The sequence below is a fragment of the Neomonachus schauinslandi genome, chromosome 15 (genome assembly GCF_002201575.2).
Source record: "Neomonachus schauinslandi chromosome 15, ASM220157v2, whole genome shotgun sequence".
In the NCBI taxonomy this organism is placed as follows: Eukaryota; Metazoa; Chordata; class Mammalia; order Carnivora; family Phocidae; genus Neomonachus; species Neomonachus schauinslandi.
The window spans coordinates 39806591-39832293 of NC_058417.1; the positions used below are offsets into that span (position 1 = coordinate 39806591).

Sequence of the window (25703 nt, forward strand, 5' to 3'; positions counted from 1 at the left end):
AACAACCAAAATTATCTCCAGACATTGTCAAATGCCCCTGGGAGGCAAAACCACATCCCCCCAAGACCACTGGTTTAATTCACCCTTTCCCTCCTGCTCTGCCAAGTAGAAACGCAAAGGAAAGAGAGAAAATCATGATGTTACAAAAGCTAAGCCTGCTAATTTTAAACTTCTCATAGCATGAGTCATTCATTCATTCAGTAAACATCTATTCAGCATTGCGTATGGACCAGCCACCCTTTGAGGCGCTGGGGATGTAGCACTGAACAGAGATCCCTGCCCATATGGACACTACGTTCCAGTAGGGGAAGACGGACAGGGCCTTGGATGTCCTCGTGTCCTACAATTATTTCCTGCAGCATTGGGCACCATACACCAGCCCTCTTTGATTATCCAATAAGGTCTCCCACTCGGCACCCTGTGACCTCTCCACCTGCTTGGACCTTCCATCCCTCCATTCTCCAAGTGTAGGGAGTTCCAAAGGGATGAAGACAGTCTTGGCCTTCAGTGCCTCTCCCTTGGCAGCCTCACCCTGGGTCATGATCCTAACACTGTTTCCAGCCTCAACTTCTCTTTCAAGCCCAGAACCCACTGCCCACTCTCTGGCCGTGTTCACTCATTCATTCCCATTTCTGGAGGACTCACTCAGTACAGATCAGCAACAAACAAGGCAAAGCCCACCTTCCTCCTCCTGGAGTCTATACTCTACCCGGGGAGTCAGATACTAAACCAGGGTACAAACACCTAAATTATTTCAGCCATACTTAGGCAAGGGGTCACAGTCAGCCTATGACAGGGACCATCTGGACAAGCCTATAATTTATCTTTGTTTGATTTTGACCATCTACTCCCATCTCTTAGAATTCTCGTGGCTGTAATGTTCTAGTACCCTGTGGTTTGGGTTTCCTTTTTACGTGCTATTTGAGAGAGCAACTTTAAATTTCAAACAGTCGATGAGGAGGGAGTTCCTTGTAAGGTGATCTGGTGCTGCCAGTTCCCCGAACAGTTACTCACAAACCTCTTTTCATTTCCTAGTCATTCCCTGGAGTGGGGTGGGGAGGAATGAGGAGTGACTGCAAATGGGTATGGGGGCTTTCCTTTTGGGGTGATGCAAATATTCTGGAACTAGATAAAGGTCATGGTTGTGCCACTTTGTGGATGTGCTGAAAGCCACTGGCTTGTGTACTTTAAAGGAGTGAATGGTGTGAAAAAAAAAAAGTGAATGGTGTGATGTGTGCACTATATCTCGATAAATAGATCTTATATATGTATTTTTTAAAGATTTTTTATTTATTTGAGACAGAGAGAGAGTGCGCATGAGTGGGGTGGGAGGGGCAGAGGGAGAAGCAGACCCCCCACTGAGCAGGGAGCCCGATGCGGGGCTCGATCCCAGGACCCCGGGATCATGACCTGAGCCGAAGGCAGATGCTTAACCAACTGAGCCACCCAGGCACCCCTCATATATGTATTTTTAATTGTATCACGCCAGACCTGGCTGGGTAGGCAAATTATGAGAAGGGGTTTTGCCCTTACCACATGGAAGTACCACCACTTTGGGCTGGTGAACAGAAATGTCCTTACCCTCTGCCAGGGAGGTTCAGAATTAGGCAGGTTTATAAAACAGGAGGAACTTCAGTAAAGCCTAAAGAAACGCACCTCCCCTTCTCCCTTCGCTGAAACAGCTTTTTTTAATAGCCAAGCAAGACTACAGGTGAATTCAGCTACCGAAACCTCCCTCGTTTCTCCGGCCCCAGTCTGCCACCCCAAGCAACCCCACTCACTGGCTCAACAGATTACAGCGTGCAGGGAAGAGAAGGTTCGCTATAGAGGACGCAGCCCTCAACAAGGAAAGGCTTTTCTTTATGCTTATAGAATCCAACTGTCTAGGTTCAAGCCTCAACTATACATCTGATGGGCTCTGTGCCCCGAGCTAGTCACTGGGTTGAGTGTGGGATTTTGACTTCGCCCTACTCACGAGCAGATAAGCTATCCTATTACTCTTTCATCAACGCAGGCAGAAGACACAAGACCCTTGGATCAGAGACAAGTAACGTTATTACTCACAATCCAGCTAGCAGTATACTTTGCATCAATCCCCCTTGCCCTTGGTGGTAACATATTACAGACCCACAGAGAGGCTACACAGGCCATAGTTGGGAGGCAGACAAGGACACAGACCCTGGGAAGCTACTGCTTCTGTAGGAAGTAGTAAGCAAGGCTGCTGTATGTCCCCTAGGGAGACATGACCTCGTTCCTCAAGGTCACTCACTGAAAATACAACCCTGAGAAATGGCCCGAGTAAAGAGCTGCTGTGACCTTACCCTCTTGGCATACTCAGCAAGACTCAGGGATGCTCAAAGCCCATGGTGAACTGCTTCATTGTTTCACCAATTTCTCTGTGCCTCAGTTTCCTCAGCTAGGGGCAATAGCATTACCCTCCTCGTGGTGTTGTGGTAAGGACTCCAAAGACATAATACCCGGGGCACCTGGGTCTCTCAGTCAGTTAAGCATCTGCCTTGGCTCAGGTCTTGATCGCGGGGTCCTGGGATCGAGCCCCATGTCAGGCTTCCTGCTCAGCGGGGAGTCTGCTTCTCCCTCTCCCTCTGCCCCTCCCCACCCACTCATTTGTGCTCTCTCTTTCTCTCAAATAAATAAATAAAATATTAAAAAAAAAAAAAGACATAATGCCCTTAAAGTGCTTAGCATGGAGGTCTGGCCATGGAAGGGCTCCGTAAATTTTAAAAATCACCATTATTAGGGGAAGAGGGAGGTGAAAACATGTTATAGACATCAGAAAGCTTGCATTTAAGAGAATTTCAAGGGCCACGCCAAAGAGAAGCCTTCCCCACCCACCTCCTCCCTCCCCCAACCATCCATGGTACCTTAAGCTCATCATCACACTGTCTCTCCCCAAGAGAAAAGGAACAAAGACCGTCTTGATCAATATTGTGTTCTCAGGGTCAACACAGTGCCTGGCACAAAGTGGGTACTTAGGAATGAATGAACGGAAAGGGAAGGCATTAGGTCTCTGAGCAGGCAGGAGGGTCTGGGATGAAGGTCCATCGTGGGGGCGCTGAACTTGATAAGGCTGCATACCCTCCAGTGAGAAAAGAGCAGAAGGTCGACCCAGACCACTGTGGTCACTGGGCCGGGAGAAGGGGGCTGACGTCAGATGGCCTTGGGAGTGAAGGGAACCTGACTCACTAGGTTGCCAGGCAACCATCCAGCTGAGAATATTAATTTACAATTGAATCCACTGGCCACTTTCAGGAACTTCCCTGTTTTGCAGGGATGGGGAGGCAGGAGCTGAGGAAGGGGTGGTGGGTGGGGACTAGCCTGGCAGGTTCTGAAGCAGGACAGGGGTAGCAATCTAGGTACATGGCCCATAAATGAAGTAAAAAAACCATGGGGCCAGGCTGGGGAGGGAGGAAAGTGAGACCAGGACGGGTAGGTGGGTTGTGAGAACCAAGGCAGGTGGAGGAACCGGCAGTCACAGCAAAGGCAGATTCAGCAGGAGCTGGGCTTCTGGAGGGAGGGTGGGACAGAGGCTGGGGCCCAGGAGTGGTAGTAGCACAGAGTCTGGAGAGGACCGGCCAGGCGTGCAGCTCCACTCCCTCAGCTGTCAGGCATGGGCAAGCAGCTTCACCTGGCCAACCCTCAACTCTAAAATGCCCCTGAGTAAAGACTCCGCTCACACTGGTGCTTTTAGGATCCTTTTCCCATCTTAAAACCACTGATAGAGCTAAACAAAATACTTTCTAATATTTTATTATAAAAATATTCAAATACACAGAAAAGTTGAATTTTAAAGTGAAGACTCATATGCCCACCACCTAGATTCTATAATTTTATTATTGTCTATCTCCTATCTATCCATTTTACTTTTATGCATTTTAAAATAAATACAATGGGGGCGCCTGGGTGGCTCAGTTGGTTAAGCGACTGCCTTCGGCTCAGGTCATGATCCTGGAGTCCCGGGATCGAGTCCCGCATCGGGCTCCCTGCTCAGCAAGGAGTCTGCTTCTCCCTCTGACCCTCCTCCATCTCATGCTCTCTATCATTCTCTCTCTCAATAAATAAACAAAAATCTTAAAATAAAATAAAATAAGAAATACAATGCACTTTGCCCTAAATACTGTATTAACTAGAGTTCAACTTCATTATGGTTCTTTTTTTTTAATAAAATTTATGTACAATGGAATGCACAATCCCAAGTGCCCTCAATGGGTTTTGACAAACGTGTGCATTCAATGAGTTTTGACAGTCTGCAAACAGGTTCTGGGCTTGATTTTGATTGTTAAGTGAGATAATAGGCCCTGTCAGCATTCATGCAACCGCGGAAGGTGTTGCTGTTAAGATATGGGGGGCAAAACAATCCCCAGGGGGGGAGCCAGGCTGTGAGCCAAGGCTGCAGGAAGCAGAAGGTAGGTGTACCTGAGGGGCTAGGGTGAGGCCTGCATGGAGGAGGCGGCGTTAACCTGTGAGGGAAGGCTCCAGGGACTATTACAGGGAAGAGTGGAGAAGAAAATAATCAAGGAAAGTGGGGTAGAATATTCTGGAAGTCAGCAGGATGCAGCAGCACGGATGAGGAGCAGGTAAGGCTGTGGTGCTGAAAATACCAATGAGAACCGCAGACCCTTACGGAGAACTTCCCATGCGGCAGAGACCAAGTGAATGCTACAGGTGTCTCATCCCTCACTGTGGCCCTCCCGCGTAAGTATGGGGCGCATACTCCGTCTGTGACTTGCCTCAGATCACAGCTAGGAAGTGTCAAAGCTGGGATTCAGCCCAGGGCAGCAAAACCTCCTTGTCCTGGCCTCCCACATACACAAAGGCCAGGCCCGTGCACAGACTTCCAGCTACTCCCTGGGTCTCACCCCTGCTTCTGATTTGAGAAGACTTCTGATTAGCGCCCTGGGCGTGCAGGTGCATTTAGAGCTCCACACGAGATCCCAACATGAGGTGTGGATCCAGAGCCACCGCTCCTAAGGCACAGGTGGGCATCAGAGGAGAAGGGGAGAGGAGGCGGAGTCTGGAACGGGGGGTGCCCTCTGCTCTCCCTCCTGGGCAGCTGGGTGGGTCACATGGCCCCTGAGCTCATCCCAGGGCACCCTCTCCGGCTCAGCCCGAGAGCAGCCCGCCGACCGTCCCTGTGGTCCTGCTACCTGACCACCCTGGGAGAGCAGAGTCGTGGACCCACTTCCTCCTCTGCAGCCCCCCACCCCGGGAGGGACCACGGATGCCCATGCTGACATGAACGCCTCCCAGGTGTCCCTGTTTGTCCCAGCACCTTCACCCCCCCCACAGGCCGCGCTGCCTGGGGCAGAGACGCATCCCCAGCCTCCCCCTTGTCCGCCATCAATAACCAACGAGGAGGCCCGGAAGGCCTCTGACGGCGGTTTGCAGCTCCCCGGGACCGCCGCCTGCCAGGGCCAGCCCTGGCCAGTGGGAGTGTGGCCAGGCGTGCAGAGCTGCCCCCGGGGAGTCTCCCTCCACGGGGAACGCGCTCCCCACTGTTGTTATTATGTCTAGTGTTTGTGCCCTCCTCCCCTGGAATCCAAATGCCAGCAAGCCATGAAAGGGCCAATCATATTCACCTCTTATCCCCGGGGCCTCATCCTACCCTCAGCTTACAGCAGGTGCTCACTAACTAGAAGGAAAATGGAATGAATGAATGGCCCGATACTTTAACCAACATCCGCCTTACCTGTATTTGAAAAATCACATGCAGGTGCACCTGGATGGCTCAGTCGTCAAGCGTCTCTGCCTTCGGCTCAGGTCATGATCTCGGGGTCCTGAAATCGAGCCCGCAACGGGCTCCCTGCTCTGCGAAGAACCTGCTTCTCCCTCTCCCACTCCCCCTGCTTGTGTTCCCTCTCGCTGTGTCTCTGTCAAATAAATAAATAAAATCTTTAAAAAAAAAAAAAAAGAAAAATCACATGCAAATTCACACAGGGCCAGTTCTTACGGACAGAAACCTTCATGAGGCCAGAACCCCTTGTATCTGTGCTCTGTTCCAGCCATAATAAATTACCACAAACTTTACAACACAACACCAATTCATTCTCTGACAGTTCCGTAGGTCAGGAGTCCCAATTACAGCGTGGGTCCCTGGGCCAAAATGAAGGCGTCACCAGGGCTGTGCTCCTTTCTAAAGGCTCTGGGGATGAACCTGCTTCCAAGCTCATCCAGATTGTTGGCTGAATTCAGTTTTTTGCGGTCCAGGGCCTCAGCTGGGGGCCTCTCTCAGCTCCTGAAGGCCACCTGCATTCAGCCTGCTGCTCTCCCTCTCCCATCTTCAAACCAGCAACGGCAGGTGGAATCCTCCTCATTCTTCAAATCTCTGATTCATCCTTCAGCCATATCACTTCCGCCTTTAGCCAAAGAACTTTTTTGTTTTTTTGTTTCTTTGTTAGAGAGAGAGAAAGCACACAGCAGGGGGAGAGGCAGAGGGAGAAGCAGGCTCACGGCTGAGCAAGGAGCCCAACTCGGGACTCGATCCCAAGACCCCGGGATCATGACCTCACACTCAGGCGTCCTGCCAAAGAATGTTTTAGGGGCTCATCTGATTAAATGCGGCCCACTCAGATAATCCAGGATAAGCTCCCTACTTTAAAGTCTATAATTACATCTGCAAAGTCCCTTTTGCCATGTAACCTCATATATTCACAGGTCCCAGGAATTGGGGTATGGACATCTTTGGGGCACCATTATTCTGCCCACCACACCTCTCCTGGGAGGAAAAAGATCCCAGAACCAGGATTTCAGGTCCAAGACTCCTTGGTCCTGTAAACTCAGGACAGGGATTGCTCACCTGTGTGAGCCTCAGGTTCTTCATCTGTGGAATAGGGACACACTAGTACTTACGTCCAAGGACCATGGTGAAGAGCAACTACATTTATTCATACAAAAAGCCTGGCACAAAGCATTGTCACTATTGTGAGAACAAGGGCAGGGTCCACAGAGGGAGGGAGGGGGCTGGCCCCAGGGTCTGGGATCTGGTCTTCAATTTGGTAGACTCTGAAATTTCTGGTCACCCAGCGAGTCAAAGTGTTGGAGCCGGGAGTCTCTCCTGGCCTCACCAGTTCCCAAATCCTCTGTATACCAGTCGATACTGGCCTCTGAGAGGTCCAACCTCCATAGGCTCCATCTCTGCCACCTCTTTCAGTGGCAACCCAGGACAAGTGCCCCTCTGAGTCATGGCCAGCCGGAGGGAAAAGCTTAGATTCACAGATGATGCTTTTTAGGGAATTACCCTCCTAAGTCTTGGGAAAGGAGAAACTCTGATGTGTGCCAAGTGTGTGCGCAGACCTTGTTACATTTCCCCTTCACAGCAGCCCAATGAGGTAGGAATGAATGATTCCCATTTCACAGCTGAGGCTAACTGAGGCCTAAAGAGGATAAGGGAGAAGGTGCAAACAAATTAGGGATTTGCGATGTTCTGGGCACAGTGCGTGGTGCTTTATGTACATCACCTTCACAAGACTCCCCCCCACCAGTCCCAGTTATTTTCCTCATTTCTTGAAGAAGAAAATAGCTCAGAGAAGAGGAGAGATCTGCTCGAAGTTCAACATCTGGAAAAGGGCAAGGCCCGGAAACCCTTCCCTTTCCCATCCGACAAGGGTCCCCTCATCGCCTGTTGAGTGGGTACCCGCTTCTGTTTGCTGCTATCACCAGCCCTGGTGTGACCAGCCTGCCAAGAACAGCCAAGGTGGCCAGGGGAGGGCGGTTCATAACCCCCTCCACAGCAGAAATCTTGGGTTCTGGTGCAACTCAGGCTCCACAGAAAGCTTATCATTTCCCATCACCATGGTAACACGAACATCTCTATTCCTCTAACACATGAACGGAGCTGCTCCCCACACCACCGTCTCCCAAGCCCCCTCAAAGATTATGGATTCGATTCATTATCACCAATGCCTGCACTGGTTTTGTCGTTTTCACTTAATTCCATTTGCTGTGTCACTGAGCCCTGCCCTGGATTAGAGTGGTTATTCACCAGAACATTCGGCTGCTGGTTGCCATGGACACTCACAGCCTGCTGCATCACCTGTTAATTCTCAGCACGGCTGGCTGTGAGCATGGGTACCACTGCCCTTTATCCAGGACCCAAGGGGTATCAAAACTCCCCCAGACAAGGAGGGGGCCTGATGATGTGTGAACAAGAGCAAAATCTCTAATGCCAACCGTGGAAAAATCAAAACCAGCTCGAGATGGCAATTTATCAAATCAGTCAACAAGCGCACTATTTGGTTTTCTGGCACATCTTGGGCAAGCCCTTTAGTCTCTTTGCTTACCATTTTAAGATGTATTTTTATATTGGAAAGTGGTGAATGCGTCACACGGATCCCTTTCTCCCATGGAAAACAAAAGGAGGGAGCCTCCAAGTGCAGGGAGCCCTGGGTGGGGGGCTTGCAAGAGGCAGGGGGTAAAAGCAGACCCGAGGTGGAGGGGAGCTGCAAGCAGAACACAACCAGCACAGAGGGCACAAGGAGGCGGGGGACGCTCAGGGTTTTCCAGGCAAGGGAGGTGAAGAGGCAACCAGGCAGAGAGAGTGGGGCCATCAGCCCATGGCCCATTGCCCCCGATAACTACCTCACATCCTGTTTGCAGAGCCGAGCAGAGGGGACAGGGGATCAATACAGCTCTCCACATCCACACACTCCCTGCTCTTCAAACACCAATGTATGACGAAACATGCTTCCTCTGAATCCAGGGTCATTCGGTGCACCCGCTTCCCCTGCCCCCCCAATGGGACGTAGTCAGAGGGCACACCAGGATTCTGACCCCAAGGACTGGGTGGGGGGCACTGTTCTGATCCCAGGGAGCCTGTCTCCTGCCTACCCTCATACCCAGCTGAAGACCTGCCCCGACCCCACACCAGCCCCTCACTGCCATGAAGGTCAACGCCCCTCCCCCCCATGTGGATGACTGACTGAATGAGTGACAGGGCAGGGCACCGGTGATGTACCTGTGCCCACCCCCTTTTGTCTTGCTGGCCACATGGGCGTTTGGGAGGGACCTTGAGGGCTTTATAAGGCAGGGCAGGAGCACCAAGCAGTGCAGGGACTGGAAAGGCACCAGGCCGGCTACAGCACCGCCCACGTCCCGGCTCTGCAGGTGAGAGCACCCAGGAGGGGAGTGGAGAGGCGGGGAAGAGGGTTGATGGGACGACTCCCTGCATCAAGGTACCAGGCTCACCCCTCAGTGTCTCCAGGGCTGCCACCCTTCTCTTAGCTCAGGGCCAGACTAGGTCTCGGCCTAGAACCCACCCTGGCATTCCCAAACCTTGAGCTGACTTGCCGCTTCAACCCCCTTACTCCATGTTCACCCCAGTCCTGCGAGATGAGAAGGACAAAGGAAGGGTTGGAACTGGAATCCAGGGCTTCTGGATCCCATCTCGAGCTTTTTCCTAGACCAGCGCAGTCTGAAAGAACTTTCCACAATGATGGGGTCTCTATCTGCCCCGTCCAATATGGTAGCCACCAGCCACAGGTGCACTGGGAAGGTGGCTAGCCTGGGGGAGGAGTTTTTAATTTTAATTAATTTAAATGTAAAGAGCCACATGAGGCCCGTAGCTACCACGGTGGACGATACACATGGCTCCTATGGGCCACCGTAGCTCTCGATCACTGATTTTTCAACCTTGTTTCTTTAGCACCAAGAACCCTTTCTCTTCCAAAGGAAATCTAAGAGAGAACCCCACTATGAAAAACAGTAAAAGTAGTATTTTATTGGGGCGCCTGGGTGGCTCAGTCGTTAAGCGTCTGCCTTCGGCTCAGGTCATGATCCTAGGGTCCTGGGATCGAGCCCCACATCTGGCTCCCTGCTCAGAGGGAAGCCGGCTTCTCCCTCTCCTGCTCCCCCTGCTCGTGTTCCCTCTCTCGCTGTGTCTCTCACTGTCAAATAAATAAATCTTTTTAAAAAAAAGGTAGTATTTTATTAATATGAATGTGTTCCTGAAAGGTAAAGCCAATCAGAATAATGAGGCTCACAGAACATAAGTGCTGAGAATAGAATTTTAGATTTGAATTTTAGATTCATTTGAGTATCCAGTTCATTTCTGTATTATGGCTTCCCCAAACTCAGGTCACCCTGACACACAGGTGCAAATGGTAACAGCTTAATTTTTAACTGCTTAACTACAATCACAGGATATTCCTCAGTTAAGCAAAAATGGTGGGAGAATCTTCCCTCCAGGGGCCGTGCAGAAACTGTGGGACCCGACCACACGGTGAATACGCTGGTGGTCTCCACAGAGGTACCGGGCCGTCTGTAACGTGCCCTTTGGTATGACTATTTAAAAGCTCACTTTAAATTACAAAGAATTAAACATCTACAGAGCAGCTCACGTAGCCTCAAATTCTGCAGAAATTTGGAAACCATCACTCTCGGTTGTAAACTCCTCCTCCAAGAGAAGCCACTGTTGTAACTAAGGTAGGTGAGGAGGAAAGTGGGGCAGGCCTGGGAGCCGGGGGAGTTGGCAGGAATTGGAGAAGCGAGCTGAGGAACAGTCCACAACCCCACACAGTGTTGCACCTGCCAGCAGCAAGGGACCCAGAGTCCATCTGGTCCAGGCCCCCGCCTTTGGGTGTCTGGATGGCCCCATCTTTCAGCTCTGCCCCTCTTTCCTTTGCAGACAAGATGCAGCGACTGTGTGTGTACGTGCTGATCTTGGCGCTGGCTCTGGCCACCTCCTCTGAAGCTTCTTGGAGGCCCCGCTCCCAGCTGCAGGAGGCACCCTCGGATCCAGGGGCAAATAGGGGCCTGGAGCCACGCTGGGTGGACCGGCTGGGCGCAGCCTCTCACCAGCGAAGGCAGCTAGGGCTCCAGGGTCCCCCACAGCTGGTGGCAGGTAGGAGCTGTGACAGCTGTCCCTGCTTGTCTCGCCCAGCCAAGGTTGACCCTGGCCTTGGTCTCCAGCGGCTAGATGTCCTTCCCATATCCTCACGTCCTCTCCCCGCTCTGACCCTCAGACCTGTCCAAGAAGCAGGGACCGTGGGTGGAGGAAGAAGAAGCAGCTTACGGATGGATGGACTTCGGCCGCCGCAGTGCTGAGGAAGGGGACCAGCGTCCCTAGAACGGAGCTTCAGAGCCCAGCCATCTCCCAGCCCAGCCCAGCCCCATGAAAAACCATTCAAAATAAATTAGCTTCCAATGGATCACATTGTGTCAAGTGTGGGGCAGGAGAGGGGAGTTAGTGGGGACAGGGTTGAGGCAGTGGGGAGAACTGAGCACTCTCCTGGGGCAGGGACCATGACTCATTCTTCTGGGTGTCCCCAGAGCCTAACACTGACCCCAAATCTACTAGTGCAGGTGGCAAATGGTGGTGGGGTCGCAAGCAGAGTCAGCTTTCTAAAAGATAAATCAAACGGTGCCACTCCAGGTTTTAACCCTCCAATACTTCCTGTCACACTTAGAATAAGACCTAAACTCCTTGCCAAAGCCCTAAACTAGCCCTGCTGTCCTCAGGGCAGGTGCCATGTTCCTTCCTCCTCTCTCCCTTTTCCCTTACACAAATGCACCTGCGCTCGGTCCTGCTCAGAACATTTGTCCTCGCCATTCCCTGTGCCCCGAAGGCTTTTCCCAGGCACAAACATGGCTGGCTCCCCTTTTTCTCCCTGGGGTCCTGGCTGAAACGCCTCTTCCTGAGAGACCCACCTGCTCTTCTCCTCCCGCTTCATACACAGCACCCGGTTCTCTCTAACGGCCCCAGAGTCTCTGACGTTGCTCTCTATAGCACATTTCACACCCTGTCATTGTCTCGTTAGCTACTTTACTGTCCGCTTCCCCGGTTAGAAGGGCAACTCTGTAAGAGTGGGGACCACACGTCCCTCTTCCCTGCTGTATCCCTGGTTCCAAGAACAGGAGGTATCCAATAAATATTCTTCAGATGGCCGGGTGAGTGGCCAGCACGGGCACTGTTGATGCTTCACCCATATTCCCTCCTAGTTCTCTGCCTGTCAGCAGCATCCTTCCACAAGCACATGCCACTGTTCCCCCGAGGGCCTTCCGAGTGCAAGGCAGGCTTCAGATGCTGCAGAGTTAGCACCTCCAGAAGCAGCTATGAGTCAGTGACAGATGAGAGCGGGAGAATCAATACCCCAGCTCCCTCACCCCTCGGGCGGGGTGACTCGGACATGTATTCAGCTCTGTCTCCCAGAATTCCCCTGCAGGACTGAGCCCCACTTACCCACAGCAGGTACCTGCTCGAGGACATCCTTTGTTGACTGCCCTCCCTTCCCTGTCTCGCTTCTCAAGATCTGCCCCTGCCTCCCTTCAGGGTTTCCACACTAAAAACTAGGGTCAAGTCTTAGGATGTGCAGAAGCACTGTCCCAAACATGGGGGAAAAGGGATTATTCACCCGAAATACCGCAGGACCTGAATAAGCCGGATAACATGTCGCAGCAGGAACCGGGAGAGCACACAGGAGGGGATTTTCAAGGCTGGCAGACCAAGGAGGCGGGCTAGAGACTGGATAGGGAGAGTTTGTTGATATGGGAGAGGGAGACAGTCTCCCATTACTCAGGCTTTCAGCTCCCGACAAGGACACGCACAGCCAGTCCTAATGCCTTGCTGGGAGCGACTCCCTGAAAGTCTGTAGCAAGTGAAGTGCCCGAACTTCCCCAGCAGAGGACTGGGGAAGGAGTCAAAAGACAGGTAGGCATGTTAGAATGAGTTGTCAAGTCAGACAAGAGCATCCACCACATGATTACAGTCCCTGCAAGGGTCCAGAGAACAGCCCTTTCCCGGAGGACATAAGGAACCTGTTAGTGAGGACAAGTAAGCATTGTTGAGCCCAGCGGAGGTTGTCCTCTGTGGGCCGGGGTTGATGTAGGAGATGCTCCTGTGGCCGCAGGCTACTTAGTGTCAGTGGGGAGGAGAGGATTGCAGGACAGAGGGGACCCCGGTGGCAGCACTTAACCCTCGGAGGCAAGGTGGACATAATTACCAGGGGGCCTTAACCCACAGGGTTTGCAGCAGTGGCTCAGACCATGGTGCCCCTAAACTTGAGATCTGGGGCACCTGGGTGGCTCAGTCGTTAAGCGTCTGCCGTCAGCTTAGGTCATGATCCCAGGGTCCTGGGTTCGAGCCCCACATCGGGCTCCCGGCTCAGCAGGAAGCCTGCTTCTCCCTCTCCCACTCCCCCTGCTTGTGTTCCTGCTCTCGTGCTCTCTCTGTCAAAATAAATAAATAAAATCTTTAAAAAATAAAAAATAAAAAAAAACTTGTGATCTATGGGTGGCCAAGAAGGGCACTGTTTGCCTTATACAAGGAGGATGGATCAAGAGCAAATGAGCCCAAGGCTGATGTCAGTTGCCAAAATGGAAAAACATGTTCCATTGCCTGGTTTACCAATCTGTATCAATTCTCAGAAGTTGCCATTTATCAGTGTAATTGTACACTGGGGAAGGAGGCACGCCCAGATATTTCAAAAGCCGTCGTGTAGGGGCGCCTGGGTGGCTCAATCCTAAGCGTCTGCCTTCAGCTCGGGTCATGGTCCCAGGGTCCTGGGATCGAGCCCCGCCTCGGGCTCCCTGCTCCGTGGGAGGCCTGCTTCTCCCTCTCCCACTCCCCCTGCTTGTGTTCCCTCTCTCCCTGTGTCTCTCTCTGTCAAATAAATTAAAAAAAAAAAAAAAAGCCGTTGTGTACAGGGCCTGAGCTGCCACACCAGAGAACCCCAAATGCCATCACGCCTCCACCCACATTCAAGAGAGAGTGCATTTTGGCGCCTCGCCTGGCTGGCTCAGTCAGTACAGCATGGGACTCTTGATCTCAGGGTCGTGAGTTCAAGCCCCACGTGAGTTCAAGCATGGGCTCCATGCTGGGCATGGAGACTACATGCATACATACATAAAGTGTAACCATTTAAAAATATCCATTCCTGCGTGTGCTATCCATGGTCCACTAGAAGCATCAATAGTCTTGGGGCGCCTGGGTGGCTCAGTCGGTTAAGCATCTGACTGATTCAGCTGTCATCAGGTTCTGCGTTCAGCAGGGAGTCTGCTTCTCTCTCTCTCTCTCTCCCTCTGCCCCTCTCCCTGCTCACACTCTCTCTCTCTAAAATAAATGATTAAATCTTTAAAAAAAATTCTCTGCCAGGGGGCTTCTCCTTACCCACACATGGGGCACAGAGTGTGATGTTAATGCCCAAGGCTTTCAGTGACAAATGTCAGCTGGGCGGTGCATGCCCAGCTTCCTCACCCCTTGAGTGGGATAACTGAGACAGCTCCATCTCAGTGGGTCCCAAACTTTACCATGCACGTGCATTCCCTGGGGTCCTTGTGACCATACAGATTCTGACTCTGTTAAGTCTGGGGTGGGACCTGAGAATCTGCATTTCTGACAAACTCCCAGGAGATGCCGATGACGCTGGTCCACAGACCACACCCGTGTACCAAAGGGCTATACTTCTTCCCAGAGTTCCCCAGTAGGATTAAGGCCCAGTGACTAGCACACCCTTTTCCTTCTCAATTCCCCACTCCCCCCAGGAATGCTTTCTGGATCAGCTTCCAAACAAACCACTTGTTTTCAAATGCTGTTGCAGGTCTGAGGGCCCTCTACCTAAGACAGTGGGTGACTCTCGCCCATGCCTTACCCCTCACAGCCAGGGCACTGGGCCAGAATCCCTGGAGCAGAAAAATAGGGAAGGGAGTCTCTCTGAGCACAGACTCAGGAGGCCTGAGAGCTTGGGTTCACATCCCAGTTCCGCAGCTCGCTCTCGGACCCTTGGGAGGGTCACTTAACCTGCCTGGGCTTGTTTCCTCCTCCGACAACTGTTTATCAGATCACCCACCACTCCACAGGGGTTGTTGATGTGACCAGGTCATGTATTTAACAAAAGCCCGTGGCACATGATGCCCATCGTATTTGGAGCCCATCGCCTCTCCACAGCTTTGCCCCAGCAGAGCTGCATGCACGCGCGCGCACTCCCAGAGAAGGACGACGGAGCGCGGGCCAGGTAGCGCACAGGTCCTTTATTTCCTGTACTGTCCGGTGTACGGGCCGACAAGCAACAGAAGAACAGAAGAGCAAGTAGCACAACAGGGGGCAGGGCCAGACCAACGGGGGTCCTAAGCCCCAGACTCCAGCTGTTTAGGAGTAAAGAGTGGGAAAGGGCAGGACATCTGGAATGAAGAAACGAGCGCTGAGGGGAGGACAGCAGGGAGGGAGTGACTTGGGCGGGGAGCCTGGACACTCAAGGGCCACAGGCAGGGAGGCGGGGAGGAGGCCCCCAGGGCACAGAGGGACCCCCTCACCCACACGCAGAGACACTCTTGGTTACCAGCAATAGTGAGGGACTGAGCAGGAAGGGCCAAGAATGGAGGAAGAGGGCCAGGTCCCTGAAAGTCAGCAAGGACTCCGGGGCCACCTTTAACTTGGGGGTCAAGGGCATGTTGTCAGGAGGGTCGTCAGAACACCTTCCCGCACCAGGGCCCGAGCCCCACCCCCAGCCCAGCTCAGAGCCTGGTCAGGCAGCTGACAGGCCTCCCCGCCGCCGCCCCCCCCCCCCCCCCCCCCCCCCCCCGCGCCCCCGGCGCGGGGCCGGGCGCCCCCCCCCCCGCCACCCCCCCCCCCCCCCCCGCCGGGGCTTCCACCAGCCCCTGGGCTAGCATGTGACTCCAGCCCCAGCCGCCACAGATTTTGCACCAGCTGCAGAGCAAGGGCCGGGGTCCCCTAGCTCAGAAAAGTCCTCAAGCCCCAGCCCAGGTTCATCAGGACGGAAGGTGCACTGGTGACAGACAGGAGGGTCCCGTTTGGGAGGACAGGAAGGAGGTTTCTGGGGCAGGTGGGACTTGGCCAGGCGGCTGAAGGAGGGGCCTCAGGCTGTCTGTGGGGCCTCTGCAGGCTGCTGGGACACAGCAAAGCCTGGAAGAGAAGGGGAGTGGAGGTGAACTGGGGGCCTGGAGAGTGGGCAGGGGCTGAGGCCTTGTCAGCTATATGAGAAAGACAGCCACGACTGATCGTTGTGCAGGCTGCCCGCTGGCCCGCCATAGAGGTCACTGTTCAGTATACAAACTGCACAACCTTCCATGGTGACCCTGATGAGGCTGCCCAGCAGTGACCAAAGCGCCCTCAGAGTGGGGGCAGGCCACCTACGATGGTGAGGCTAGCAACAGGCTCTAAATTTCACAGCTGACTGAGCGGGCTAGGCAGGCACCAGGACAGGGTCGGAGGGGAGGGAGAGGCCAGGAAAGTCATTATGGCATAGCAGTGAACAGAACGGGCTCAGATCCACTCCAGCTGTGTGACCTCCAGCGAGTTACTTTAGCTCTGGTCTCACCTAACACAGGGGGACAAGAACTCCTACCTACAGGTGTGACAACTAAAGGAAAAAATGTGTCTCTGTGAGCTCCCTGAAGGCAGTCTGCACTCAGTAGGTGTAGCTCCCCAAACCTTGGGGTTTCTAGCTGGGGAGAGGAGACCCTGACCCACCCCCCACCACCCTGGAGGAGACCCTAGCCCATCTTCAGACTCACCCAGGGGACTGGTCCGACCACCCTTGCTGGCAGAGGCCTTTGTCCCAATGGCCTGGGTGGCCCCAGAACACCCCCGTCTTCCTCCCAGGCCCTGGGAGGGTGGTTGGCCCTGTCCTCCTCCAGTCTCTGGAAGTCCTGGGTCAGCACCCCAGGCTGCTGCTCTGCCGCCCCCCCCCCACATTGTCTTGGCCTGCTGCTGCCACTGGTGCAGGGTTGGGGAGCCTTGGGGCTGGGGGCGGCAGAGACAGGAAGCTGAGGTGGAACGGAGGGCAGCAGTCCCGGTCTTGACCCCCAGCCCAGCCTCCCAGGAGAAAAGGGGGTAGAGCTCTGGAATCTTATGCCAATTCCACATAAATGAGCCCTGGGGCCACAGATCCCCGGTGCCAATGGAAATGATATGCAAAGTCCATGCAAATCAGCACGCTGGGTGGGGCCTGGCCGGGGTAAGTGAGCACCTGGGGGGCTCACCTACCCTCCCCTTTCATCGGCTTGATGATCTGCAGCTTGTCCGGCTGGCCAGAGGGAGGCCCCTGCGGGAGCACTCACCTTCCTGGAGCATCTTCTGCCTCAGCTGCCACCTGTACCCCGAGTCCTGCCAGTTAGCCAGCTGCCGGAGGACACGCCTCATGCTGAGGTGAGAGGGGCCCAAGCCGCTGGCTGCCCGGGTTGAGGTCACTGCGTTCGTCTGCGTCGCCTCATCCAGCTCCGGCTCTACCTCCTCCCAGGCCTCAGCCTCCTCCGACACCAGCTCCGCCTCTTCTGTCAACCCCTCCTCAGCTGACACCCCCTCTTCTGTGGCCCCCCGCTCCTCCTCCTCCGAAGGCACAAAGTCCTCTGCTGTCATTAACCCCTTCTCAGCCTCGAACCCCCGTTCCTGCTCTCGTGCCTCACCGCAGCACAGCTTGTACCTGGCCAGGGAGACAGGAACGTCCTTCTGTGCCCCTGAAAGCCAAGCGCAGCCAGGGCCCCCGGCCCCATTCTTCCGCTCCCCGGGGACACCTCCAGCCACCAGGGCTGAGGAGCTCCCCTGCTCTCTGCCCCATTCTACCCACAAGACCCGACGGCTACTCCCCACTTCTGTCCCAGCCAGGGGAAAGGGGAGCTGGGTACCAGCCTCCAGGCTTCAGACACCCAGCCCAGGCTTACCTTCTCCCAGGTAAGAAGGAGGGAGAATGGTCACCCACACTGCATAAGCCCCGCCTTCCCCTGGTACACTTCCCCGCCGCCACCCCCCCGCCGCCCCGTGCACAACCCAGAGCCGCAAGGCTAATATTCTTCTCCATGATCTAACCTTCACAGCCCAGCCCACAGCTAGTTGCCCATAGGAACAAATCCATTTTAGTAAGGCTCAGACTGGTCAAGCAGTTTGCCCAAGGACACACAGCCAATTAAAGGGATCAAGTGGGGACTCAAGTCCCAGACATTCCCAGCTCCTGGGCCAGTGCTCATTCTCCTCTCAGTCTCTGGTGAGGTGAAGGGAAGGCTTCAGTCCCCACTGGGAACAGCCTAAGTCAGATGGCCAACTTATGGGGCAAGATCAGAAGGAAAAGGGGGCCGCCCCTTCCCAGAACACCTCAGCCCAGCCAGCCCAGAGAGTGGGGCGTTCTCCAGGGTGGGAGGGTCATAGACGGTTGTCTGGCTGCTGAAAGTGAGGGCGGTGATGGGGGAGCCCCTGGCCAGCTTACCCCAGGTGTGACATCTCCTCTGCAGCAGTTCCGTGATTCCTTCAACAGAGAAAAGGGCCATCACCTTCCCAAGGCAACATTAGCTGAAACTGCAAAGTCCCTGGGGCCCCAGCATGGAAAAAATCCCACGGAAAAATGAGGGGCCCACACACATGGACAGAAAAAAGGGTGTGGGGGGAGGGGACGGGGCAGCTAACAAGGGGGCGTCACAAGTGAAGGAAGAAGTCAGAAGCAAACCCCCTCCACGCTCCGGGCAGGTGAGTGTGCGTCAGGTGAGGGCCTGGGGGCCCCAGCACCACACCTTTCGATAAAAAACACAGGGTCTGAGATAATCCTCCTTATAGACATTCTGAGCTCCTCGGCCAGGGTCTCCTGGAAACCAGGAAGGGCCTCCTGTGGTGGAGAGGTGGATATTAGCCGGGCATGCCCACAGAACTCCAACCCCTACTTCCAGGGACAGAAAGGGACAGGGGATGGAAATCAGCCAGCAGGGCTGAGGCATGAGCACACAGAGGGCAGGAGGCGGGTGGCTGGGGGTCCTCACCACGGGTACAATGTATGTGTAGTGGGTGACAGGGCCAGTGGACACCGGGGCTCGCTGGCGGAGGGTCTTCGCCTCCTCCTGGGCCTCAGTCAGCATGCCCCCACACTCCGTGTACCTCGCCCGCAGGTCCTGCAGCTGGGAAGCCACCTGCAGGTTCTGTTGGGACCCAGGCGCACCCGCCCAGCACACCCTGCCCACCCTCTCCCCAGCGTGCCAGGAAGCCTGGGCTAAGAGGCAAGCGGCCCAGTCTCTAGACCCACATAATGACATGCAGGGTGCCCCCGGCAGGTCCCTGGACTCTACTCCACTCAGACCCCAACTGAACCTGCCAGGCCCCTCGCCAAACACCAGGGTGTGCAAAGGGACAGACCCAGAGCCTGCTCAAGGAGCTCGTCCTCCCAGGAGAGTCTGCCAGCTGACCAAGGGCCTTGAGTTCCCAGCTCTGCGCCAGGGGGAGCTTCACCTCATCCTGGAGCTGCATCTGGATTTCCTTCTCCGAAGCCAGCTGCCGTTGCAACTTCTCCGTCTGGGCTCCATACTGGAAGGACCAAGACTGGTCAGCCAGACCCGAGACCAGTCAGCCTCACCCGAGGCCTCCCTACCACCTCTAAGCAAGTCTTCCCAGGCACATGGCTGAGCCTTTGGCAACCCCTGAAGCAAGAAGTCACACGGAGGGCGCCTGGGTGGCTCAGTTGGTTAAGCGACTGCCTTCGGCTCAGGTCATGATCCCGGAGTCCCTGGATCGAGTCCCGCATTGGGCTCCCTGCTCAGCAGGGAGTCTGCTTCTCCCTCTGACCCTCCCCCCTCTCATGCTCTATCTCATTCTCTCTCTCAAATAAATAAATAAAATCTTAAAAAAAAAAAAAAAAAGAAGTCACATGGAATGAGGCCCCATCAGGTGGGAGAGTCATGCATCCTAGAACACCCCGTGACCCTCTCTGGGCCTGCGTCCCCTCCCTGGGACAACGAGGGGGCAGAACGAGATGCTCTCCGACATCTCCTCCGACTCTGACTGCCGCACAGCGGGGCCTGGGGCCTGGCTGAGCCGAGGGCTCCGTGAGGCAAGGGCAGGGAGGAGGGGGCGTGGGTGCCCCGGGGGCCTTGACAGGAGCAGGGAGCCCTGCACACACCCGGACGCACCGTCTGGCAGCGCTGCTGCAGCATCAGGACCTGGGTCCGCAGCTGGGCCACCTCCCTCCGCTGCTGGTTGTGGGTCTCCATCCTGAGCGCCAGCACGTCCGACAGCTCGGCCATCTGCTGGCTGGCCTCAGCTGGGGGGACGCGGGGACAGAAGGTCAGCGCTGGCTCGCCCAGCCTCGGGGGACCGGTCTGGCCCTCCCGAGGCCTCTGTCCACCCCACCCTTCAGCTGGGGCGGGGGACCCTGGGTTTGCAGGACTTCATATTCCTCACTGGCTCTTCATCCCAATAAATGTCTGTTGACTGACATGGAGCAAGGCCCTGGGTGAGCGGCCGTCGAGACCTGGTCCCAGCGCACACAGAGCTCAAGTCTAGTGGGGACACTGATGGGCAAGGAAATCCCACCAGGGCCTACTCTGGGCTAGGATGGAACACATGTAAAGGGTGCGCCGGGGGTCACAGTGGCACCCGGTCCTGCCTTACACGGTCTGCGAAGCTAAGGCCTCTGCAGGGTAAGTGGGACCCAGCCAGGCCAAGAAGGGTAAACAAGCCTCCCAGACAGGGTGTGGAGGGGCCCATCACAAGACCCTGGGAGGGAGGGCTCAGGATCTGGGCAGGGCCCAGATCACAGGGGCTGGGGGAGGGGGCTGAGGTTACCCTTTGGCCAGTGGGAAGCTTGGGGTTTTAGGCAGAGGATGACATGGGTCAGATTTGGTTTTAGAAAACTGATTTTGGGCTGTGTGCAGAAGGACCTGGAAAGACAGCAGTACAGGAGGGGAGACCAGTTAAGACCCGGCCTGGGCTAGAGTCAGGGGGGTGAGGAGGAGAAAAGAGACTTAGCCTTCCTTAGGAGGTGGAAGCAACCGAACTTGGGGCCCAGCTCCTATGCCAGGGGCCTGGCCATTCGGGGAGTTGGGGAACCCAGAGGGAAGGAAGGTCAGGCCTGCAGGGAGGCAAGCAGCATGAGTTCAGCCGCTCCCATCTTGCACCTGCATCTCAAAGCTAGACTTGAGCTTCTCAGGGACAAACCCTGTGCCTCCCTCATCTTCATCAACACACGGTACCCGCCACTGCCCCAGACCCAGTGCCTCGCCTGGTGTCTGGCCGCTCACGGCTCCTTCTCTTCCTTGCTTCCAGGCCCCTCCTTCCCAAGCCCCAAATGACAAAATGAAACAGGCTTAAAGGGGCCCCACAGCTTCTGCACAGCTCTCTCCAGTGTGTGCAAAGCACGTTCTCAGCTGTGCCTCTGGAGAGGTCTGCAGGGCTGACATTATTCTTCCCCATTCTAAAGATGAAGTTTCAGAGACCTCAAGGAACTTGTCCAAGTTCCCACAGCCGGGAAGTGCCAGGGTGGGCCTCGAACTCAGGTCTCCAAACTGTGAGTTCTGAGTTCTTCCCTCGGCTCCTTGGGACAGCCCTCTACCCCCAAGTTACAGCTTCACGTACAAAACTGCTCCACACAATCCAGGATGAGCATCTGCTCCTCCTCCTCAAGGGCATCGAGATGAGAGGCCTGGAGGGAGGGAGGGAGAGAGGAAGGAGCAGGAGTGTCAACAGCCCCTGCCTGCAGCTGCGCCCTCCTGCCGCAGCCTCACCTCCTCTCTCAGCTGCTCGTTCTCCTCCTCCAGCCGCCTCAGCTGCTCCTGCAGGGTTTCCAGCTTCGGACAGTAGTGCGGCGACTCGGACTCCTGCACGGAAGTCCTAGCAGTGGGAGCGATGGCGGTCAGGGCCCAGCACGGGGGCGGGAGGGGGGGAACCCAGGTCCCAGCCCACCCAGGGTTAGCCCACCCGGGCTCAGTGTGGTGGTCTCATGTAGCCCCAGCAACCCTGCTGGCAGGTACATCGTGTGTGTCCCTGTTTGCAAATGGGGAAACTGAGGCACAGAGAAGGAGCTGCCCCGGTGAAAAGGCAGGACACTCACGGCTCAGAGGCTCCATAGGGATGATCATGCTGCTGCTCTTCCTCTCCTTCCTCTCCCTCTTCCTCTTCTTCATCCTCCTCCTCCTCTTCCTCCTCCTCAGAGTCTGAGTAGAGCTGGAGGAGATCATCTCGCAAGCTCACCTGGTGTCTGAGGTGTAAAATCTGCCAGTGGGGGAGAGGATCCCTGTTGGAAGGCGGGCGGGGGGGATGGGGGCAGGCACAGGTCCTGGCACGAAGGGGATGTAGGAAGGTCTGAGATGGCGCACGCCCTACCCCTCCTCCTTGCCCAGTTACCTCCTCCCTGGCTGAGCCCAGCATGGCTTCCAGCTTGCTGTTCTCCTCCATCAGAACACTGTTCCGTTTCGCCAGGGACTGGCCAATGCGAGCCACCGTATTTAGGTCCCGCTCTCTCTGCAGAGGGGATCCCCATCCATGGGGAATACTTTCCTGTTTTCTGGCATCTCCCAGACAGCTGGGAGAAGCTAGGGAGTACACAGGGGTCAAAGGGAAGCAAGGCCACTAAGGGAAACCCTTCCACACCCTAGTGTTCCAGGGTACTAGAAAAGAGTCTGCCATCAACCCACTGTGGGGGCCTCAGTTTCCCCTTATAGAAAAGAGCAGGTCAGACCAGATGGCTCTAACAGCAATTCCAGCCTAGACATCATAAGAGGGACCCCCAGCTTGGCTCCCAGAAAAATAGTCAAGCAGGGAACAGACAGGACTTCTACCCCTCCCAGGCAGAATTAAAACGGAGGCCTGGCTAAGGCTCAGGATGGCCCTAGGGAAGGCAGTACACACCTCCTCTAGCAGATTTAACATCAGTCTGACATCTTCTTGGGTGATCTTGACTGGTGGGGTTCGGTCAGGACACAGCGCTGCAAAAACAAGTGATGCACCTGGGTCAGGAAAAGGGGGGCATATCCTACCCCACATCCCACTGTTTCCTGCCCTATCCCCAGTTCTCCTCCAGCAACAGGAGTCAGGGACAAGGGAGGAGAAGACTGAGCTCCATTCCTGCCCCCAATATCCTCTCCACACACACCCCCTGCTCCCAGGACCAACTGGACTCTTTTGTTCTGGAGGGGCCTGGGCGAGGTAAAGGATCCCAGTCCTCCAAGCTCAGGTGGAACTGAGTCCTCCGCCGCCTGGGTCCCTGGCACCTAGGAGAATGCAGGCGGCTAGTGGAAGCGGCCACAGACTGGCTCATCACCCCTTACCCAGAGGGCAGCCTTGGCCGCCTCATTGGAGCCTCCTGGGTCATAAAACAGACACAGTCACCCACCCTGCACCTGTTGCGTGTGGAGAGCAGGAAGAGACTTTTCCAGCACGGCAGGAGGGGGGCCGTGAGCCTCTAAACCCAAATCCAGAGATCTCCTGCCACCCAGGAGAAGCTACGAGGGGACGAAACCGGAGCCCCCCGCCCATCTCTAGGCTTTGACCCCCCGCAGCCAAACGGTTGACAAAACCTCCCCCTCCGCCCACCCACCTCCCCAGCGCCGCGCGGCGGGCCAGCGCAGGCTCAGAGCGCACGGGGCAGCGCCCTCCCGCAGCCCCCCGCCCCTCTCCTGGCACTGCGGTAGCCTGGGGAGGGGTGCCCTGAGAGCGCGCAGAGCTGCGGAGCAACGGGCGCGCACAGCCCCTGGACCTGCCCCCGACAACGATCAGGAGACCACAGAAGGGAGGAGGAGATGGGCAAGAGGCGACCCGACAGGGACCGCAGACAGTGACATCGCCAAGTCGATAGAGCGATAAGACTGAATGCCAGAGGGGGCGGGGCGCTCGGAGCCGACGGGGCCCCCTTCTCCACGGAAATGCCTACGTCCCACCGGCTCTGGGGTTCCGGGGACCCGGGTTACCTTCCTCCAGCTCCCGAATAAAGGCGGCACGCTCGGGGCCCGACACCCCAGGCCGACGGCCGATGTAGGCGGCCGGCGTCTTCCAGATGCCCGCCGCCTTTCCAGTCCCCAGGCCAGTGGCCGGGGGACCAAAGGGCCCCTGGAATATGAAGCGGGTCCATGGGGCGTCCGAGGTGCCGGGCACGGACTGGGCATGCCGCTGGGCGGCTGAGAATGCGGACGCGCGTGGGGCTCCTGCCGCCGATCCAGCCTTGGAGGTCGGGCGAGCTCCGGCTGGGCGTCCCGAGACGGAAGGGGATCTGGATCCTGCTCCCTGTCCGGCCGCGGGTGCCCGCGCAGGGGCGGCTGCAAACTGCGCAGAGGGCTCTGGAGCGGGATTGGCTGCGAGTGGGGGTGCGAGGGTGATTCCCGCCGGATCCCGGGGTCTGAACCGGTGCCTCGCGTAGCCGGGCCCCGACTCTTTAGGACGCATCTTGAGTCCGCAGTGGGCTGCCGCAGCCGGGCCTTTATAACCAGCGCCCGGAGTGGGCGCCCGCCGGGCCATACCACCCGCGGGAGTGGGCGGCCGGGAGCAACCAGTGAGGCCCCGGACTGGGGGTCGCGCGCGAGGGGAGCTCTTGGTGGCGAAGCTGAGCGCAGAAATCAGAATAAGGGGAAGAGTCGAATGGCGGTTCCAGCCGGTTCCGTGGGCTCGGGTTCCGAGTGCAGGGCTTCTCCTCCCCTCTCCACCTCCCGAGAATGGTTCTGCCCCAAGTCGCCGCTTCCCTGGAATTCGAGTACAGAGACTTCGAGGTCCCTAGCTGGGGACACCCCCTCCCTCCGCTCCGGCCAGGGTTGCCGGCTGCCCACCCTGGGTATGCCCTGGGAGTTAGGGCAGTTTTGTGCTTTCTCCGGTAGCTGGGACATGAATCCAAACTCCAGTATGGTCTCAACGCGCTGACAAGTCTGGCGCGTCACACTGGTCCCTGCGCTCACACCCCTGTGCTCCAGCCGCTCGACAGCCGTCTTCCTTATTTCTTACTTCGTCTTATTACCTTTGCTTGTGCTTTACCTCCAGCCCTCATTGGCTTTGCCCACCTCCTCCCACCCTGGCAGACACCTGTTCTTCCTGGAGACTGCGCTTAGAGGTCTCCCGGGTGAAGACCCCTCGGACCTCGTCCCGCATGGCCCCTGAGCGTGTCCCTCAGAGTGCGCAATTGGGAGGCGGTACCTACAATGAGTTGGATGGGGCGGCAGAGGAGTCGGTCGGTGGCCATTTCTGTCCCTTTAGAATGGAAGAACCTGCCGGCCAGAAAGAGATGGTTGTGGCACTAATTCTTTTAAAGCCTTAGAATCATTCTTAGTGTGCAAATTTTCTTCCCTTCAATAACCCATCAATCACCTGTCCTGCTTGATTTACCTCCTAAATATTTCTCAAATGACCAGTCTCCTCGTCAGTCCCTCTGCTGTTGAGGCCTCATCCTCTCTTCTAGATTTTTGTGATAACCTCCCTGCCCCCTCCACATGAATCCATTTCTAGGGAATTCCAGGAGCCCCTTCCCCACAGCCATCACGCTAAGCCTGAGCCCAGGACAGGGGCTACTGCCCAAGGGCTACACCTGGGACAGAGCTTTCTAGTGCTGACAACGTGCCTTGCGGGCCAGGTGTCCGTGACACAGCATGGAACAAGAGACAAAACCCAGGAACGAGGATCAGACTGCCCTGTCCACCAGCTTTCCCATGGAGAAGCATTGTGGTAAGAATGTTTCCTTCCATCTGGGTCCATTCATTCATTTGACAAATATTTACTGAGTCCCTACGATATACAAATATAAAATAAATAAATAAATAAAATCCTTTTAAAAAAGATTATTTAACACAGAGACAGAGCACGCACAAACAGGGGGAGGAGAGGGAGAAGCAGGCTCCCCGCTGAGCAGGAAGCCTGATGCGGGGCTCAATCCCAGGTCCCTGGGATCATGACCTGAGCTGAAGGCAGACGCTCAACCAACTGAGCCACCCAGGTGCCCCCTATTTTATTTCATTTTTGAAACTTTTTTCTTTTTAATTCTAAGTAAACTCCACGCCCATCCTGGGGC

The 25703-nt window shown here is 55.7% G+C and overlaps 3 protein-coding genes across 3 annotated transcripts in view; 2 read left to right on the top strand and 1 right to left on the bottom strand.

Annotated features, from left to right (window-relative positions):
- The window catches only part of LOC110573273 (signal transducer and activator of transcription 5B), an 871639-nt gene that overhangs the window by 415005 nt on the left and 430931 nt on the right, over nucleotides 1-25703 (top strand). The window lies entirely within an intron of this gene.
- GAST (gastrin) lies at nucleotides 10640-11161 on the top strand. The gene is made up of 2 exons (XM_021681717.1): nucleotides 10640-10855; nucleotides 10977-11161. Exons 1-2 carry the CDS (start codon nucleotides 10645-10647, stop codon nucleotides 11078-11080), a joined length of 315 nt encoding a protein of 104 aa, XP_021537392.1. The 5' UTR covers nucleotides 10640-10644; the 3' UTR covers nucleotides 11081-11161.
- HAP1 (huntingtin associated protein 1) lies at nucleotides 15825-24169 on the bottom strand. The gene is given in 11 exon segments (XM_044921779.1): nucleotides 15825-15871; nucleotides 17029-17424; nucleotides 18464-18560; nucleotides 18712-18846; nucleotides 19852-19982; nucleotides 21296-21362; nucleotides 21445-21550; nucleotides 21732-21931; nucleotides 22064-22211; nucleotides 22566-22644; nucleotides 23626-24169. Coding segments are annotated over 11 exon segments (1950 nt in total).

Bases quoted from the DNA above. Each gene is read 5' to 3' on its own strand.
- GAST (XM_021681717.1), top strand. From the start codon at position 10,645: ATGCAGCGACTGTGTGTGTACGTGCTGATCTTGGCGCTGGCTCTGGCC. The intron at 10,856-10,976 runs GTAGGAGCTGTG...TCTGACCCTCAG, and splicing joins TCCCCCACAGCTGGTGGCAG to ACCTGTCCAAGAAGCAGGGA.